This window comes from Schistocerca cancellata, chromosome 6, assembly GCF_023864275.1.
Source record: "Schistocerca cancellata isolate TAMUIC-IGC-003103 chromosome 6, iqSchCanc2.1, whole genome shotgun sequence".
Classification (NCBI taxonomy): Eukaryota; Metazoa; Arthropoda; class Insecta; order Orthoptera; family Acrididae; genus Schistocerca; species Schistocerca cancellata.
The window spans coordinates 365,168,262-365,189,079 of NC_064631.1; the positions used below are offsets into that span (position 1 = coordinate 365,168,262).

Consider the following 20,818-nt stretch of genomic DNA (forward strand, 5'->3'; position numbering starts at 1 on the left):
AAGCATGTCTTAAGAACAATTCTGTCAACCAACTTGAAAAGCAAAAAATATATTGAAAAGTTGTGACTGCTTCAATGGTATTGTCCACCGCATCCCCCCTTTTACCCTATTTTAACAACACTCCATCCCTGTCCTGGACTTACTCACTTCCACAAACTTCAAACATTTGGTACAACGTTCTGCGGTTCGTCGGTAATATGCCAAGAATTAGTTTTATGAGGACTTTGGTGCTACAACAAATGCAAAAAATAATACAAGTAACACCTTCACGAAACGAACGTGTAAGAAATATTGATCTCGAGCAACAATACTGCATACAGATTGATTTTCGTCGTCAATTTACACAGACGCTTTTTCCACTTGCCTTTCTTTGGTCGTGCGGGTAGATTTCCGGAAGTTATAGCTAACAATTCCGCCTCCAAGGCTGAATCATCGTCTTCATCATCATCAGTGCCCATTTCGTTGGAATCAACTGCATTAATATCAGGGAGGTCCAACAAGCCAAACTACAACAAACATCATTCAAAAATTAATTCATATTTTCAAGTGAAACTAAAGGTTACTTTATTCATATATAATGTGACTCACTTGAGACAATCCTCCAGCAGTCCTGGGCTTAGTTCTAGCCTCCTTTTTTCTTCCGAACATGATAATTACACAAAACAGCACTTACGGAATATGACAACAAACTACTTCGTTTAGTAAAAGTGACTAGCACTCCTGTCAACACAAACTACACTGTCAAAAACAATATTACAATTTCAAACTGTCATATCGTTGATTCGATTCAAAATATCTCAGAGTCTTTGCCTAGCACACCCCCCCTTCTCTCAGCGACGTCATACCAACTTCCTTCTTACAAGTAAAATGTACGTAAGGAATGAAAATTGTGAGAGTGACTAATAATCACATTCGCAGATATTCGCGAGATACACAGGTTGCCCATATCTGCAAAGTATACGTAATAACAAAAACAACTCTTTGGTAAAAGAAGGTTATTTCCGGACTCTCTAAGTTCACATTACGAAATGGAGAAGAAACCGCAAATGCATCATGTACCACTTAAGACTGGAGAAGCGAATTTTGGATCATGGTCCCATGTAATATATGAAAGCTCGCCAGAAACTGAAATCCTTTTACCAATAGCAGGAGTATAAGAAAATATTTGACTACATCGGACGAAAGTCACTTAATAAACACTACGGCTCTACAAACAACACATAATAACGTAGACGTCCAAAAAGTGTTTAACAATCATTGACTGTTAAAATGGCATAACAAAGGCCACTCCAATGAGTACATCAATATTGCGAATGCAACATTTGATTGTACCAGTTAGGCGGTTGATAGCTTTCAAACTAACACATTATTCACAATTTTTGTAGACCTATGCCTAAACAGACAAAGCAGTCTGAGAGTGTAAATACAGCTACATGGCGTACATAGAATTTCAGCTGACATATGGTATGTAGTGTAATTTACATTTATACTGCTCACTGTTGCTAAATGCAGAATAATAGAGTATGAAGCTATTAGTTAACACATAAAGCAGACCTTGTAAAATATTTTTTGTTGCTAATTCAAGATGATCAACACTTTACATTCAGCCAAAATTCTACCGCTTCCATGGATCTTTTAAATTTTCAGCCAATGTGTAGAATGTGTTTTTCCTGTCATGTATATTGAAGTCAATGTAATGTGTACAATGTGTCTATTCTTTCCTCTGTAAGAGTGGAAATGAGATCTTGTTTATACTGAATCCCATTTTCAGCACGTTTTGCAAGAACTGATGATCCGTAGACTATAAATACATCAGATGACTTTCGTCCGCCAAAGAAAACCACTTTTTGCTCCAGTAAAGTTACACAAAATTGTACTATAGTTTAAGCCTGTATGAAAGGTGGCATAGTATATAAAAAGTAAACGATATCTACTAACGTTGGATTTTAGTTTTGTGATGAGGAGACCACGGAATAATTTATTGTACATCTTATGTATGTGGATATCCGAGGTCAGTTGTGTCTCAAAACGGATACATAATAATACACCCCGTTTACATGAGGCCCCCAAAACCGGATTTCGTAAACCGGTTTCCCAATACCGCTTCTGAGGGATCACGTAAACAAATCAAAATCGATTCTAGAAATCCGCTTCTAGTTGCTGGTTCTCCAATTCCTATGTGAGCGCAATCGGTTTTGAAAAGTGCTTAGGTTATCAGGTTTTGTCCACGGGGGTAATAGCTACCGTATATGGGAGAAGAGGCAACAAGCCACGTAATTCCTTCCAGACCACTAGAGGGGCTAGGGCTCAAACGATGCTGGAACTGACCAATGAGAGCTGTACACAGTGTTGACAATTTAGTGACTTTGTCGCTAGAAATGGCGACTTTTGCCTTCGTCTTAGCGACAAAAGAAAAAAAAACTTTTTAGCGACAAAAATTATCTAACGACTTATCTGGAGACTTTTGGAGTACTGACGACTTTTGAAGTACAAATCAAAACTATTTTGGGCCAATATTTTCATTAACAAAACTAAGATTTTAACTAAAGAATGGGTACTACACTGACATTGTTCTAGATTTACCAAGTTAAATTAAGTTCTTAGCAGATCATGTAGCACTGTTCAGCGTTTAGTAAACCTGAATGTGGGAATTGCCTGCAGAGTAAGAAAACCTTGACTATAGAACAAGTCATTATTCATTACCCAGTAGCCTGTTATTGTAGATAGCGTATCGCTCTATAATTCTTCAACTTTTGAACTCCCTTTATTTTTCAATTTGACAAAAACATACTTCATATTAAGTATAATAAAATACTATTTCTAATTTTTCCAAATGTTAACTCGCAGTCAAATTATTACTACATGCACAGTGGTAACGCAAGAACAATTCGGTGGGGTTATCTCAGACATTATTACGTTTCAAACAATGAACAATAGGACTGATATCGAGTTACCGAGTGAGTAGATTGTTTCATGACCTCTAGTTCGCCTGAGTTTTAATGTATTTTCAGTGAGTATAAATTGGTGAAACTTATGTTATGGTGGCTTACATAATGGATTTACCGCAGAGGCAGAAGCAGTACGCTCAAAAATATCGGGATGCGTGGGAAGCAGAACCTGAATTCAATGGGTGGCAAGATGTCAAGTATGTGCAACAGAGTTTTATGCTAAATTGTGTGACATTAGAAAGCATTCGAAAACTATTAAGCATTAACAAAAAATTGATTTTAAAAAAAAGCACAAACCACCTTACCTGTGAAAATTGTTCCGAAAACTACAGTTAGAATAGCAAGCAGAGTGGAAGGCGCCCTTTCTTTATTTATTGCTGAAAACTATTCTATTTTAGCTGTAGATCATTTAAGAATACTGTGCAAGAAGGTGTAATCCGGTGATGAGGGCGCTAAAAACATGCAAATACATCGTACAATGTGTACTAACATTATAACTGAAGTTTTGACTTCATATTTTACACAATCATTGGTTGAAGATATAGGTAACCAAAAATACAGTGTACTAATAGATGAATCCACAGATGTATCAATATCTAAATTGCTAGGTATAGTTATACAGTACTATAGTGTAAACAACCAAACCATTAGATCAGCATTTCTCAAACTCGCTGTAGTAGAAACTGCAGATACAAGAAATCTAGCTGCTGTTCTCGGAAATTCTTTGAAAGATCTCAAACTTCCAATCGCTAATATGGTAGGAAATGGCACAGATAATGCTTCTCCAATGGTTGGAATAAACAATGGGCTTTTCGAACAACTCAAGAGAGAATATGGCTTGAAACATTTGGTATTGATCCGTTGCATTTGTCAGTCTCTTCAGCTTGCAGTTTCACGCACCTCAGTGAATACCATACCTAGAAACATAGAGTTTCTTGTATGGGAAACCTACAGTTGGTTTTCCATTTCACCAAAAAGACAAGACGAATATAAAAAGGTTTATAAGACAATAAATTGTGGAAAACAGCCACTAAAAATTTTTAAGGTCTGTGCAACACGTTGCCTTTCAATTGAACCAGCAATACGAAGAATTCTGGAGCAGTGGGAAGAATTAAAGCTACATTTTTCACTTGCCATGGTTCAAGACAATTGTTACACTGCTGATCTTTTGTACAAGATGTATTGTGACGACTCAAATCATCTTCTTATGTTTTACCTTAAACATGCTTCAAAGGACGTACAAATAGCAATGATGATGATGATGATGATGATGATGATGATGAGCGTTTGGCGTCATTGGCCGGGAGGCCCCTCGCGGGGCAGGTCCGGCCGCCTTGGCGCAGGTCTTATTACATTCGGCGCCACATTGGGCGACCTGCACGCCGGATGGGGATGAAATGATGATGAACACAACACAACACCCAGTCCCTGAGCGGAGAAAATCTCCGACCCAGCCGGGAATCGAACCCGGGCCCGGAGGATGGCAATCCGTCATGCTGACCACTCAGCTACTGGGGCGGACCAAATAGCAATAAAAGCTTTTGAAGGAGAAGACAATGACCCCACTAAATTACTAGATACACTTGTATTTCTCATGTAGCTACTCGGACAAAACATAGTTTTTCCAACTGTTGATTTGTTTACAACACCAGTACCAAGCGAATGTATGCACGCAAATCGAAACCTTGGCTTTATGTTTGATCAAAAGTTGTCTGAGTCAAGTTTGTCTGAAGAAAATAAAGTTTATTTGAAGAAGAGATGCATTCAGTTTAGTCTGAAACTCATAAAAGAAATTCAACAAAGACTGCCAAGCAACGTAACGATCCTGAAAAAAATGTCAATGCTGAATGTTGAAGAAACACTAAAAGTGAATAAAAATAATTCTGTAGCAGATCTAGCCAAAGAATTGGGTTTTAGAGGCGATTTCATAGACGGCATACTGCAAGAATGGCATAAGATCAACTTCATTAGATGGAATAACACTACTAACACTGTTCGATTTTGGGGTGAGGTTTTGCAGTATAAAAATGCCGCAGGGGAGAACCCTTTGTCTTTGATTTCACAGGTAGCAATGACCATTCTATGCCTACCGCAATCAAATGCAGAAGTGGAAAGAATATTCAGTTCTATGAACATTATAAAAACTAAACAACGTAACAGATTATCGTGAAAGACAATTAATGCTTTGATCATGTTGAGAGGCCAGCTGAAGAACGAAAATAAAGATTGTGCATCTTTTGACATACCGTCAGACGTATTGGAGCTTATTGGAACGAACAATAGTTACTCTTTTGCGACAAAACCAGTCGAACTGCAACATCATCTTTTGAGCAACGTTCAACCCTCTACATCAACTACAGTTCTGTCAGAGCATGAAACAGAAGAGTTATTCGATCTTCTGAGTGACAACGATGAACAGCTCACATACCAGTATGTATATATTTTGTAACCTAATTTGAGTTCTTGCTTTCTTTTGTCACAAATACAGTTGTATATTTCTAGTATATTTGACTATTGTGGTTGAAACAACAATTTATGTGTTGCATCAATTATGATAACATGTTTAATTAACCATTAGCGTATTTTATATGTATGTTGTTGCACATGATGCATCATTTAATTAAGACAATATAGCAATTACGTATGCGACAATTTTTATTAATATTCTATTATCCCCCCATCTGGCTTATTGCACCGTTCACCCCTAGTAAAATCAGTTTTAGCGACTTTTGATATTGAATCTAGCGACTCGGGTTCTTTAGAGTTGGCAACACTGGCTGTGCAATGGCGGTAGTTCATATTCTATCTTCTTGCTCTATACTGAAGTCTACGGATACAGTTGTTTTTGTATTTGTTTCATATTTACATAATACTGATCTTCGTTATAAGCAGAGTTTTTACTTTAAATTTCATAAAGTTCACCGTGGAATTGAAAAGATTTCCTGCTGAAGAAATGTGCACAATTAATCCTTAGGTAAGACATTTAATTTTCAATAAATAATCTCGTAGCCTATAAATGAAATGTATTCTCTTCTGTTATGAATTAAGCTGTGTGGTTTCCATTTGTTGACTAAAATAACTTTAATACGTCAGTAGTAGTTTTATTCAATGAAGAATTTTATGTTTTTTTTTTTCAGAATATTCAACACAAAAAATTGACTTTGTAATACTCTTGAAAATTCTCCGTGTGTTCATATGGATATTACGTGGGTTCAATGGAGAAAGTTAGCAACAAGCATTTCTACAGGTTTCCAAAACAATTTCAAGAGTTTCTTCTGAAGTGGAAAAGTTTTGTAGACTGTCACGTGATGTGAACTGTGGTACTTATTTTGTATGCGTAGATCACTTTTTCGAAGAAGATTTTATGAATAAAACTAGGCATAGCCTAAACAGCAGTCTGTTTCCAAAACATGTAGCAGATGTTCCTTGTGAAATTGCTAATATCAGTAGTGAATCAAGTGAAATTGGTGTTAAGAGCGAATTAGGTCTACCAAGCACTAGTGGTGCTATGGAAAATGTTCATTATACAGCTGCTAATACTAGAAGTGGAACTGGTGTTAATGAACTAAAAAGCTTTAGTTGTGCTGCGGCAAGTAGTTCTCATGCAGATGCATGAAAGTTAAAAGAAAATTTTTATTTTGTTCTTGAGAAATAAAATGTAAGTTTTGTTTTCATTTCACTGTTTTCATCCGCCTTTCCTACTTTTGGTGATTATACTGATGTCTTCTTTTTTGTGTAGAAGCACTGACAATCGTAAGATATAGGAACATTTTTTTAGAAATGAATGGTCAATAGTGCAAGTTTCCTGGGCAATTACTCACAAATTACAGTCCTGAAACATAGTTGTAACAAATTTTAGAGTTCTTAATTAAATAACACTGCCTGGCGCGATAATATTCCACACAGAATGTGCTAAGAGACGTGTGACAGTCAACAACTCTGCCACATCTTCTTTGCGCTGTGTGCTGCACAGACAGTGATCATATTTTGAAAATGCATGTGTTTGTAAGTGAAGCTGATGTTGCCAAGGATTTTAATACTTTGTCATTGTGCACATGAAATTTTAATAATTTTATTTTGGGAGTCCTGCTGGCTTCCCCTATCTTACAGAGAAGGCAATATTCTTTATTATAACATCTTAATTTTATTAATTATACTGGATACAGTATGTGCGTACTGTAATTACTGTTTTATGCTTAAGTACCTACTTTTATTATGAAGCCAAAATCCTGTAACTATGTGTTATTTGGCTCATTTTCGGTATAGTCTGTAAAAGAATTAGTGATCCTTGCCTAGTGTTGCCAGATTCCCCAATTTTCCTGGACAGTCCCATTTTTGGATTAAAGAAATCAATGTCCTGAAAAATATCTTTGTGACGCCAATTTGTCCCAGATTTCTAATGTCAAGGGAATATTTTAGTGCTATCAGTTTTTTCCCAAATTCTTCCACAGTATTTCGTTTTAATTGTCACACTTCAGCTACATTATGACACTTTCTATCACTGTAGTTAATTGTGTAGGGATCTGTTAGCAACTATTATTGTGTGGTGATGCTGCTTTGCTTCTTTACAGATAACAATGCTACCCAATAAATTTAAAGGTAAAATTCGGAATTATTTTAACAAAACTTTTGACAAAGAATCTGTGAGCAAGATATGTAATAAGAAATTAAAAATTTTAGTGAATATAACCAATCTTGGTGGTCATTAGCAAATGAGGTCTTGCAAGATACTGAACCACATAGCAATAGGTCAAGAGATAATAACATTACTGTTCATTTAGAAATATGTGTCATATAGTTTCATAGTATTTATTTAAGGACAGTAGAGCCAGTTACATCAAACAGTGCTGTAAAACTCAGCTTTTCGACCAAAATGTGCAGAATTGGTGGTGACATACCAGCTTCGCTTTTGTCCGGAAAAACAGTTACCAGTACTGTACATCACCAGTTATTGTCATTCATTTGATAAAACTATTCAGTCAAATGTTGAGACTTCACAAACAACATAAAAAATCTGATGACAGTGAATGGAACAAAATCAAAGAAAATCACTGAAGATGTTACGAATTTTGTGATCATGGATAATAAGCCGTTTTCCACTAGAAGGAAAACGTGTTTAGCAAATGATGGGGAGGTGTGCCTATTGCAGAAGGTGCCAAGTTACGAAACAATGAAAACCAGGATTGACAATAAGTATGAGACAATGTGTGGACTTTTTAAAAAATACACAAAAAATGCTGAAACATATTGGATCACCTATGATATTTAGTCAGAAAGAATGCAAAATAAATCGTTTATGGGTATTGTGACTCACTTTCTAGACAAGTCTCAACTCTATAGCGGAATATTAGATTAGATGTCTTTGAGCTGACAAAACAACACATATCTCTGTATATCACTGATAAACTGACAGATATTTTCTTTACATGGAATATTTCAAATGAAAAAGTTTCAGCTATCATGACAGACAATGACAACTCTGTCATGAAGGTTAATTGGAATATGTTTGGCGAAAAAAGATTATCCCTCATTTTGTCCATACAGTTAACACTGTCATAACTAAATCAATTGATGGTGCAAAACACTGCATTGAATTTATAAGTAAGGTCTGAGATATTATTATGTATGTCCCTAGAGATGCAGGTTATGGAAAAGGCAAGTGGAGATGGGACTACAAGAGGACCTAATTAAAAAAAGATACTTTACATTCGCAGATGATGGAATTCGTGCTCATATATTTTAGAATGTTTCTTGGGAGTTATTGTTGTGTCTTGGGGGCGCACTACTTTTAAATTCGCCTGAGGCTCACCCAGTGGTTTCAGGCAGCGAGTCAGAGTTTGTCAAAGACTTGGCGGAATTGCAATGACCATTTTAAAAAATAGCAAAATAAATTTCAGGGAACACTTATATTACAGCAAGAAAAGTGACCCCATTAGTCAACTGTGTTTGAGACACAGTCGAAAATATAAAACTTATAAATCAAAAACTTGTTCAGTTTAAAAACGAAATATAAAACAACTGGCAAGTAGGTTCGACAACTAAGAACTTCTGCCATTCTAGCAATTTCAACAATTCTTAACCTAAGATACAAGTTAGAGGACTCTGAAGATCCTATTACTAAACCAAAAGCAATTAGTTACTTAAATCAGGCTGTTCCAACTCGTCGGCTCGGTTGTGAGCCACGGAGCACTCCCTGCTGCAGAGAGCCGTGTCGCTCGCTGTGACCATTCAAGGGGGCTGGCACGTGGCATGGCTGGCTGAGGCAGGCGGCAAGGCCAGCGTTTTGATGTGCCACCTGTGTCATACTCTTAACTGCTAAGACGTGGTGACATGCTACACCAGGAAATGCGATGTTAAGGAAGTAAATCAAAAACAACTGTTTTACAAGAAATTGCATACTAAATTTATTGAGCCTCTGTAGCTTGACATTTTCTTTTCATTACAAGATCGGCAATTCAGTCATCAAAGTGTTCGCAGTGGTAATGCGGAGGATGGCCTTCATTGTTGCATCCTGAAGAAACGATCTTCCTTACTTTTTACTCTTTTCATTGCTGAGAAAAGCTGCTCACAACAATACGTAGATCCAAACATGCACATGATCTGAGTGGCATTGTTGTGAAGCTTGGGAAATGTTTTTTGCTGTAATGAACGATAACATCGTGACAAATCCAAGGTTTTGTAGAACCAGGTCTGATATACATTTTATATCTTTCAGACAACGCATTTCTTCCCCTTTCATTTTGAGAAAAAGGGATCTTTCCTCACGAATGGCAAAGAAAACATCAAGAACTTTTCCCCGACTCAACCAACGAACTGTACTGTGGTAAGGTATATATCCATACTCTGCTTCCATACCTTTCAGGAATCCTTTGAATTGGCGATGATTCATACCGCGACGCCGCACAAAATTCACACATTTCACGACATCTTTCATTACGCCATCTAGCTCCACTGTTTCAGCCCACAGTGCCTCTTGGTGAATAAAATAATGAAGAGTCAAAATTTCCTTCCCGAATCCGTCCCTGGGCCTTCTACCTGATCGTAGTGCACTGCGTGAAGACGTGCATAATGTCGTTGTATATTGTACCTCTTCGCATAATTAAATACTTTATGACATATAAGACACTGCGGACGACCATCCCTCTCAATGAATAGAAAGGTATCCTTCAATAGAGGTACAGGGCTCCCACGGCTAGTCATAGCTGTCACTGAACACGGATTATTGCGTCAGTTGCGGCTGCATGCGGCCAGGGGACAGTGAGTTCGCTTTCCCCTCCACATGGGCTCCGAGCTGCCTTAGTGAGCGCTCCAGAGCGCTCCGGCTCCCTGGAGCTTGGTTGGAACAGCCTGACTTAAATAAATATTTATGAGACTTTAATGCACCTTCAGTCAAGAATAGCACATACGATAAGTGTGACAAAGAAGATTGAGAGTATGGCATCTGGAAATATCACAAGCAGTTGGCACACAAAAGCATGAAAAAAAGTCATTGACATCTATTGGAAACATTAGTGAAAGAACATAAAGTCATTTTTTTCCCAAAACTTGTAAAGGTGTATCATCGTCACATCAGTGGTAAGCGAGCACTTGATCTCAGAAATCAGAGCTACAAACGCCCAGGAAAAAACAGACTTCTAGGGAATAGATTACCTAAGATCCTTTACCTAAATTCTGTATCAGATTTGTTAAATTCAAAGAACTAAATTGTTTTAAGGATAAAAAACGGCTTTTCTTTACAAGATCCATCTTACTTAGTTTTGTAACCTGATTTGAATGAAGACAGTTAATCACCACATTAGTCAATATCATTGCCCCTAATATAAGTTAATGTTAGGAATGGTAGGTAGCGGAACGGTCTAACATAACAGTCGTGACACTTCACCTCGATTTTGTTGCCTACCGCGCCAGCAGCGCCCCAAGCGGCCAGTAACTTAAAGTGTGAGTTCCGCGCTATTGTGAAAGCGAATAGTGGTTGCTTATTTTGATTTCTACAATGGTTTTTACAAGCGGGGGCGTTTGTAGCACAATAAATTGCAGCAACAACAGGTAGAAGACACCACACTGTTTTTTTAGGTTTCCTAAGGATCCTGCGGGATATATACTATCATGTTACTAAACTGTATCGCCAGGATTCACTTGCAAAATACATGTGTGTAATGATAAATGTTTCGTTTTAGGAGCAGAAAATGGCTAGTTAATAGCAGACGAGAAGACCTTTTGAAAAAGGACCCAGTTTACCTGTGTAATAATATTAGGTTTTGTTCGCTACATTTCGAACAAAACCAGTTCATGAACGCAGACAATAATACACTCGTGTGGAATGCAGTATCCACACTGTTTGACAACCCAAATAAGCCACCTCAACTGACGATGAAAGGGAAACTGCCACAAAGATTCGACAATCCATCTAAACCTGTAAAACAGTCCTATGACACAGAAGCAGCCAGTTCAACTCTCCATGTGTCAGTGCGAGATTCGTGTGAATCGTCAACACAGACCTGCTTTGACGATAAAGTGGTTAGATTAAGTGCAGCTATTCGTGTAATGTTTAGTACGTATTTCATTCAATTCTGTTGTTAGTCACTTAATTTTCCTTGCTTCCTTCGTGTGATGAGATTATTTTGTTAGCACCTTGTTCACTGACAGATTGTTTGAAAATTATTCAAATGTTTGGTTTTGCGTGAAATGTAATGTAATCAGCTCATTATAATGTTTTCAACATATTTCTCCCACTGTTTGGCAGTTGCTTCTCCCACTTATAATAATATAAAGATGAAGGTCGTACTTGTGGCAACAGGCGAAAATTACAAACACAGTAGGCCTACAGGAAGATAAATGAGCTGTCGATCGCTTTTGCATGTAGAGGAACATGTCTGTGCTTCTTACATGTGAATCTGTGTGTTTATATTCTTTTGATATCAATGTGGTTAGCTGCAATTCTATCCAACGTCACAAGTGTTTCTTCACGAATGTGTTGTAGCTTGCCACTCGATTCATGGTTCTTGTACATACTTGCGCTTATTTTAGAATCGTTTTTAGAAACATATATGCCTTTTGATACTACACAAACTATTGGAGGCAAGAAAATAACTGAAATATTTTGTAAATTACGTAATTAATAGATGCAAAACAAACATTATGCTTACGACGCGTCTGACGTTCACCTTACTCGCCACTTGGGGCGCTAGTCTCGCTCCATCTGTGAAACGGTAACAACTTTTACAGCAGTAACTCAGTGAGTGTCACGACTGTTATGTTAGACTGTGGTAGCGGTAGGTAGGTTTGTGTTTTAAAATATCTCTGACCACTAACTTATGTTTTTTTATTGTACTAATTAAAAACAATATCATTTCAGCTTCTAATATTTATAATATGTATATAGAAACATGGGAGAAACATTGATATATCGTTTCAAAAACATGTTCAAGTGGCTCTGAGCTCTATGGGACTTAACTTGTGAAGTCATCATTCCCGTAGAACTTAGAACTACCTAAACCTAACTAACCTAGGGACATCACACACATCCATGCCTGGGGCAGGATTCGAACCTGCGACTGTAGCGGGCGCGCGGTTCCAGACTATAGCGCCTAGAACTACTCGGCCACTACGGCCGGCTGTCGTTTTTAGAAGGGAATGTTTTTAACATCGATCTTTTCTGTGTGAACATCTATATTTCAACATCGATGTTTTTAAGTAACTATGGAGGTTGCAACTCTATTCCCAGGGCAATTTTCGTTCCCAAATGTAAGAGAGAAAATTTCGTGTTGAGCTTACCGATTGCTTACAGTTAACCTGTTAGCCTGACACCAATTTTTATATGCCCACCTTAAAGCGATTCCAAGACTGGATCTGTCGATTCACCACTGGGCAGCGGTGATGAGATGACAGGCATAAATCGTATTAGACAGACCAGGCACTCAAGCAATAACGACAACAGGAGCCGCCAAAAGAGGTTAGCTCAGTTAAATGGGAGATCTCTCTAACGTAATCGCCACATTATCGTTGTCATCATAAGCGATTCTCATTCAGTCTGTAGCATTGTGTAAAGTCAGTAGTTACCACACCATCAGACAGGCTATAATTATAACCCTTCTGTGGTCACTGGTATTTATTTTGTTGATCAAGCTGTTGTAGAGTGGCTACAATGACTTTGGTTTTACGATTTGGTTGTAATTAGTTTGCAAGTTATCTAGTATTTTCTCTTGTTCATGTCAATCCTGCACATAGTGTATTTGCCGTTGATCATAGTTAAATTACACTCACTGATCTGGTGATTAACAATGATTACACACATTGTTTTATTAGTTGCATAAGAATTGAAATACGAAACAGTTCCATCGCCCTAAACGAAAATCCAGATAACGAAATATTCGAAGACATCAACATGTGTTTCAAGGCAAATTCATTGTGAATGAGTTTTGACAAGACTTTTCTACAGAATTTATTTGTCTCTCCCATAGTTGAATATAGTTATGGCTTGATGTTTCTTAGACAGCATCAGCAATAAGATTTAGAGCATCAAATTAATTTTTTCTCTGATTATGTAGTAAACACTTTTACCTTTTAAGGCCTGCCTGACAGTCTTAATTTCATATTCACTGAGTGGATATTCCGTAGGACATGATCTTTTGTGTCCATTCTGGCAGAAAGTTTCTCTTGCTATTGCAAAACAATTTACACTGTTGATTATTAGACCTGCAATACCAGGAAGGATAGCAAAGAATGCAATTTTATTTATAGAGTGTATACAATACAGTAGGAAAAATACTTGATTAATCTTGTAGGTTAATGAGGGTGTTACAATTAGTCCACAAATCAACCACAGCTGGCAGTGACAATGCATCAAACCCGGCTTGGCATCAATTACTATGTCGTGTAGAAGAAGGTGTAATTAGATGAATGACGAACACTAACTTCACTTAACGAAGGTTTATTCAGCACTTGTACATACAAGACTGTGGAGCGAACTGCCTCTGGCCAAAACACATACGGTATATATACAGTTACAGAATATTCCAGTACAATGATTCTTGACATTTGTGGATACTTCTAGAATGTACTCGAACCGAATACAGAAATTAAAATTGTACAGTCTAGTTCAGTTTTGAATTCACGACCCTCCATGCAACATTCCAGTGTTTTAACCACTGCACCATAGTGACTGTGCTGCTGTGCTTCTCATGACCTTCCACGCAACAGTCTAGTATCATAATCACTACACCATGGTGACTGTGCTGCTCAGCTTCTTCTGTGGCAATACTTGTTAACCTAGGTACGACTCGAATTGGACTGTCGGAAGATACAGTAATTGTGTGTATAATTCTGCTGTATTCATTTTAAAGTTGTCTTGAAGTAATTCATGGAGGATCAGATGGTTTCATGTAGAACATTTAGAACATCATTCTCAGTAAAATAAAGTTTTGTAAGGCTTCAGTTTTTAAAGCCACAAGTTATCCTTACCTTTGCTTTTTTGCATACTGTTGTCAGAGACACTAATGAAAAATTTTATTTTATGGAACATATTTTGGTTAATTGCCTAATTAATACTGTAGATGAACAGAACAGTACTTTTGAGTACAGTTGTACCAATGTACTAACTTTTTTCATAATGTTTTACAACTGTTAGATGACTGAAAATTTATGTTCTTTGTTGTGTCATGCCTTGTAGATCCTAGTTCTGCCGATTTTTTGAACCACCAGTCCCTAAACCCAGATTTTGTGCAAATGTTATCTGGCAACACTATGTGAAACATCCCCAACCAGCGCTTACCTAGTGTTGGAAGAATTAGACACAAAGTTTCATTCAAAGTTGACATGTCTGCACAGGAATTCTTTCTTCCAATGACTGAAAGGAATGTTTATGCAATTTAGCACTAACGAAAAAACACACAAAATGTTAATCAGCTTACAGATTTCAATGTTGAAACTACTTCTCTTCAGAATGACCATGTGCTAACGTGTATAAAGAAGCAAAAAGTAAGACAAAAGTAACAGATCACAACAAAATCATTGTTCTTCTTACACTACTCTTTGATCCAAATCCACAGTGCATCTTTCTTCAACAGATTTAGTAAGACAGGTGACGACAAACAATGTGCTTGTAAGTGTGTGGTACCCATACATTTAATGAGTGCAATATAATCGCTGTAGCTGATAATGCATTCTGGTTGTCTGCGAACAAAGAGGTCATATGCCCCACATTGGTGTGAGACACAAACCAAACAGGATGCAAAGACAGTTTTGTGAGTCCAAATTAATTTTTGGTAAGTAGTCTTAGTAAAAAGATGTGTATTTTAAAATGGTTGTATGATGAAGAGTTGAGTTATATTGATAAATAGTGTTCAAATGTAACTCAAGTTAGATTTTTGTAATTTAGCAACAGAAGAAACCATATTCAAATCTGGAGTAAATATATGGTTTGGAACCAGAGGAGATTAGCAGACTAGAAAAGGATAGACTTTACTATTGTGATTGATGCTTACACCTTTACACAAGGTGATGGTTGCTATAGGATGCTGCATTCCACACAGTTTTCGGCTGAGTCCAATAAATCAATGTAGCAATACAGTGAGTCCAACAGCTAGTTGCAATAATGTGACTTCATTCATGTAGAACTGGTATGGACATACTGATACAAGTAAATACAAGTAAGTAATCGATAATTTTGTTTCAGTACAGACTGCTTTTAGAATCCAATCATTCTTTCGGTATGTATTCCATATCGAAAGAAAAGTAATTGTTTCAGATCGACTTTATGTGCTTATCTGAATGTCTGTTTGCTTGTTTCTATGGTACTGCCTTCCATCCCCTGCGCTAACCTCCGTTTGCCAGGCTTGTTCATGTATTAGTCAACCATATTGTTTATTGTTGTTTGCAAACCATGCAGTAAGTGGTTCTTGTCGAAAGTTTGTTATCGTTTATTGTGTCAAGACGCCACCGAATCTAGAGTATGGGCATATTTTACTGAAACGAATGACACTGTGGCGAAGTGCAAAGAGTGCTGTAAAACATCTACATGACTACTCTGCAATTCACACTTAAGTCCTGGCAGAGGGTTCTTCGAACCACCTTCAGACTATTCCTCTTAACATTCTGCTTTCTGAAAGCACTTGGGAGAAATGAGCACCTAATTCTTTCTGTACAAGCTCTGATGTTTTAAAACTGTGAAGTTTTGTGGCAGTACACCCAGTTTATTTAAACACAACAGTAGCAGTGGAACCGCTTTAGGAATAAAAGAACAGAAAGACAGCAGGGCCTCTGATCCTTATACAGCAAGTGAAAAGTATGTGTGAATCTAATAACAATGCCGTTTTGTCCGCAGCTCATGGTCGTGCGGTAGCATTCTCGCTTCCCACACCCGGGTTCCCGGGTTCGATTCCTGGCAGGGTCAGGGATTTTCTTTGCCTCGTGATGACTGGGTGTTGTGCGCTGTCCTTAGGTTAGTTAGGTTTAAGTAGTTCTAAGTTCTAGGGGACGGATGTCCATAGATGTTAAGTCCCATAGTGCTCAGAGCCATTTGAACCATTTTGAACCAATACCATTTTGGTATTCTCTAATACATAATTTTTATACATGTGCAGGTTTGTTTTTTAGGCTACATGTCATTATTTTAATGTTTGTCAGTAATTAATTACTATGTAGCTATTAGTAACTTTCATTTTGAATTTCGAAGTTACAAGATGCTTCGAAAATATAGTATGTCGAAAATATAATTAAAATGTATCATGTCGAGAAGTGTAGTCGTTAGAAAAGTAAACTGAAACTTGTATTTTTTCCGAATTTACGGCACAAATTAGTAATCTGTGCATGAAACTCACAAGATCAGTGCTAAAATTCTCTTGAATTTACGTTTCTTCCAAATAATGTTTACCTCAATTCTATGTCCTTACTCGACATGTAACTTGAATTTGTACTGTTTTCTTCCGATTGCCATTTTTTGTGATTGTATGAGCCGACTCTATGTCTTGATTTTTTGCATGGATTTCGATGTATAGTGCAACATCGATCCTCAACATTCTGAATTGAATCAATGAATTACGAACAATATGCTCGGCGACAGTCAAGGGAAGGAACGGCTGTTCCCGTAGAGTGACCTCTCATTGGCCAGTAACTTGTTACTTCACCCAACAGCCAGCCCAGCTGATAGGGCAAATGTTATACAGCCTGTAAAGATGCTAGAGAGCACACCACTTGGTGGATGAGCAGAGAGAACCACGTGCACTGGCTGTATAATCTGTTTAACGGCAGATGTTATAATCTGTTTATTGTGTTCAGGTGTTCTTCACTTAGAGAGTAAAGACACTGCATTGTAAAAAAAATAAATAAAATAAAAATAAAAAGGTACTAATTTGTTCCATCGTGCCAAAGCCACCAACATCGAAACATATGGAATTTGAAAAAAAAAGAAGTCTGATATTGATCGTCGACGTCACTCTGGGGCTGCGATCACGTTGGGAGTAGCGTGGAAAGAGGGGACGTGGTGATACAGGGAAGCATCTGGTGCAGCACGGAGTTCATTTCGAGCAGCCAAAAAGAGAGCCCATCACAGTCGCGTGCTACACTGTCAAGTCTCAAGGCAAGCTGAAGGCTGCAATCGCGGTTAGAATTTAAAGTTCTTCAGTGTCATTCTTATGACGAGAGCAAAATTTGTCGTTGTTTGGTGAGGTGGATGGAAGGCCGACTCTGTAAAGCAGCTGTCAGTAGTGCTACAGAGTAGACTTTCTGATCGCTCCAGGACGAATGAACACGGTCCCTGCTCTCTACATTCGATGCACAGGCATAGGGTTAATCAAGCTTAATGACAAGATGTCGGACTACTGCAAGCTTGAATTTGGAGTCGAGTTTATTGACTCAGATGCTTTGATCTATCTGCAGGCAGCGAAAATGGCCGACTACAAGGACACTCAAGAGTACTGCAGTCGCCTACATTGTAGAAGCACTTACAAACAAGACGACGCTCCCCAAAGCAACACAGAGACAACCAAGGCGCTCCTCTGCGTCTGCCCTGGATGTGCGACGAGGCAGCTGTCCAACAAGGGGTGCCTTATACTGATTTCGGTGACGTGGTTGTCAAATTGTGCAACCAGACAAATAAGAAGAGGCCGCTGCTGTACGAGTACATCATTGCCATGCAAACAGCAGAAGACTCAGCGTCTTCGAGCTATAGAAGCTCCTAGGCTTTCCCACCACAGTGAAAGCACTTCCTAACGACATGGACCCTAAGCCTCAGTGCTACAGGTGCTAGGAAGAGTTCCACGTGTCTAAATTTTGCCGCAACACCCAAAGGTACGATAAGTGCTCAGGAGAGCATAACACTTGCGCCTGTGACAGGAGAAAAGTAGAAACGCCGACATGTGCTCGTTGCGGTGCGTCCCGTGTCGCCAACTGGCGTGGCTGCTCAGCCTTCTCTGGCCACTGCTAAGCCATTAAAGAGAAGACCACGGTATCTGAGAAGAAACGCTGCAGAAGGGGAAGATGCTGACAGGCGGCGGCAGCTCAGCCAGGAGGCGAGCAGACCACTGCTGACTGCGATCAGCTGCAACATCCTACCAGGTTCAGAAGTGCAGAGAACTGGCCACCAACAGAGGGTATCTGACGCTGCTGCAGTAGACGTATGCTTCTTGTTGATTTCTGCGACCGTGAAGGCTACTGTGGCCTTTGCTTTCATGGCTGACCTGGCAGCGGAGGCTGAAGAGACATACTGCTAACTGCAGCAATTGCACACAACATTTGCGGGCAGTCCAACAGCAGTTGAAGAATTGAATCCTGCCCCTGCCACTGCTCCAACGACAGAGCAGATCATGTGGGAAGGAGCCACTTAGCAGACTCCCTGGTAACCACAGGAAGGTGAGAGGTCACTAGGAGGACCACCTGCCACGCCCAAGACTAAGACAGCTGCGTATGATAAATATCATTGTTGAGTAGTCTTTGAAATTACATGGCTTAAAACACCTGTACCTAAAGTTTGAGAAATAGTGCATTGCCTTAAAAACAGTGTTACACAGTCAGTCAAATAAAAAAAATGAAATGAGAAACTATACTCCTGAAGGCTCACTGTCAAAACTTGTTGCTGATGTTAAAACAAGGTGGAATTCGGTGTTTATATGTTGTATCACTTCTTACATTTGAGAAAAGAGATATCTCATACTCCTAGCTCACTTATTTGTTACATAGTTTAATTCTTAATTTCTTTGCGTGTTTTTGGTACTTGCATTGTTTAATTCATAAATTTCGGGCGTATTATAGTATTTGAGAGCTGTAGCATCGCGTTTTAGTACCTGAATAGTGTAAATTCGCGTAGTCGTCTGTCTTCTGTTTTTGTTTTGAACGGCTAGTGTCGGTTGGTCACAGCCAGTGTGCTCCCTGCTGCCATTGGATAAGGAGCTGCCAGCAACAATTTGTATACTCCTAGCTCACTTATTTGTTACATAGTTTAATTCTTAATTTCTTTGCGTGTTTTTGGTACTTGCATTGTTTAATTCATAAATTTCGGGCGTATTCTTCGACCATAGATATTAGTAGACTGGCCTTGCTGTGCAGAAGCTATAGGGCTGGTGTGGCTCCAACATAAACCACGTGACTGTTGGCAAAACGTGGCGGGATTTCAAATCAGTGGTCTGCCATCCTATGTTTGTATTGTATTTTACCCACATTTCTCAATTGACTCCCAAACGCTTCCAACAAAAATTACTTTTTTATTTGCGAAAAATTATGTCAGAACTACATTTGACCTGGCTTTGTTCACAGTACCATTTATAAAATCTAACAAATACATCGAACGCCCCTCTGGTGGGCAGCAGGACGAAATTACTATAAACTATCAATGAAAGTAAAATGTCGTTAAAATTCTTTTAAAAAGAGTGGGCTCGTGTCAAAACTTTAAATATTGGATTCGCCGCGTTTTGAGCTCTAGTCACTTATAAAAGAAAATGGGATATGGGAATTATGTCAACTATAGGTACCAAAATTGTCGACTTTAGGAGCAGGTCCATTTTAGAGTATCAGTTTTAGGTGCACTTCAAAGGTTCAGTTCCTACTATTTTTACAAAAGTTTAAACTATCAGTTTAAAAAAAATGATATTTTAGATAAAAGGTGAGACTCTGAAGTTTCAGAAAATAATTTTGGAGCGTACATTTATTTAATAGTATTAGAAGGTAGAAAAAAAATTCGCTTCATGTGTGCTCTTACCTTATTATAATCTCACTTGTATATACAAAAAGGCCCATATGTGCAGATGGCTTAAAGTTTTTCCGTTTCAGGGCCTGTATCCAAAGCTGCCTTCGGTTTTCATCCTTAGTGAACCTATGAGTAGGAACGAGAAACAGTTATACTTACTTCTGTAACCGAATTATCACAGATACTTTCCAAAATGTAATATGAGTCTGACTTTACAGGCATCACTTTGAACACTTTAATTTACGTGATACTCTGTTTCAAGTGTAAAAAACATATAAGTCACTTCAGCAGATTTCAATAAACGCATCTGCACTATCATAGAAACACACGTGAAATGTAATGCCATTTCCCCCGACAAAACGCTGAGTACAGCCATAAGCGCAACACGAAACAACCATGTTTTGCCAACATTCACGTGACTTTAGCCCAGAGATGTTGGAGCCACGAAAATGACGTCAGGGCCAGTCTATTATATTTATCGTCGAAGGGCGTATTATAGTATTTGAGAGTTGTAGCATCGCGTTTTAGTACCTGAATAGTGTAAAATCGCGTAGTCCCTTCCGCCGCCGAGCAGTGTGTCAGCAGTGCACAAGTAGCAGCATTACTGCACTTACGACTGACAGTGTTTCAACACCTGACATGCTTAGTGCTGTAGAGACGGAAACACCTAAAAGGCTTACAGTTTTAATAAATT

General features: G+C 38.3%; 1 protein-coding gene across 2 annotated transcripts in view; it reads right to left on the reverse strand.

The window, feature by feature from the left end:
* Nucleotides 1-925, reverse strand: part of LOC126190974 (coiled-coil and C2 domain-containing protein 1-like) — a 141,827-nt gene extending 140,902 nt beyond the window's left edge. Inside the window, exons 1-2 of one of the 2 annotated variants that reach the window (XM_049931643.1) lie at nucleotides 589-925; nucleotides 365-506 (exon numbers count right to left, since the gene is read on the reverse strand). In XM_049931643.1, coding sequence (XP_049787600.1) covers nucleotides 365-506; nucleotides 589-648 — 202 coding nt within the window. In that variant the 5' untranslated portion in view covers nucleotides 649-925. The remainder of the gene's footprint in view (nucleotides 1-364; nucleotides 507-588) is intronic. The other variant, XM_049931644.1, reaches the window with a different exon arrangement.
* Nucleotides 926-20,818: the final 19,893 nt, after the last annotated feature.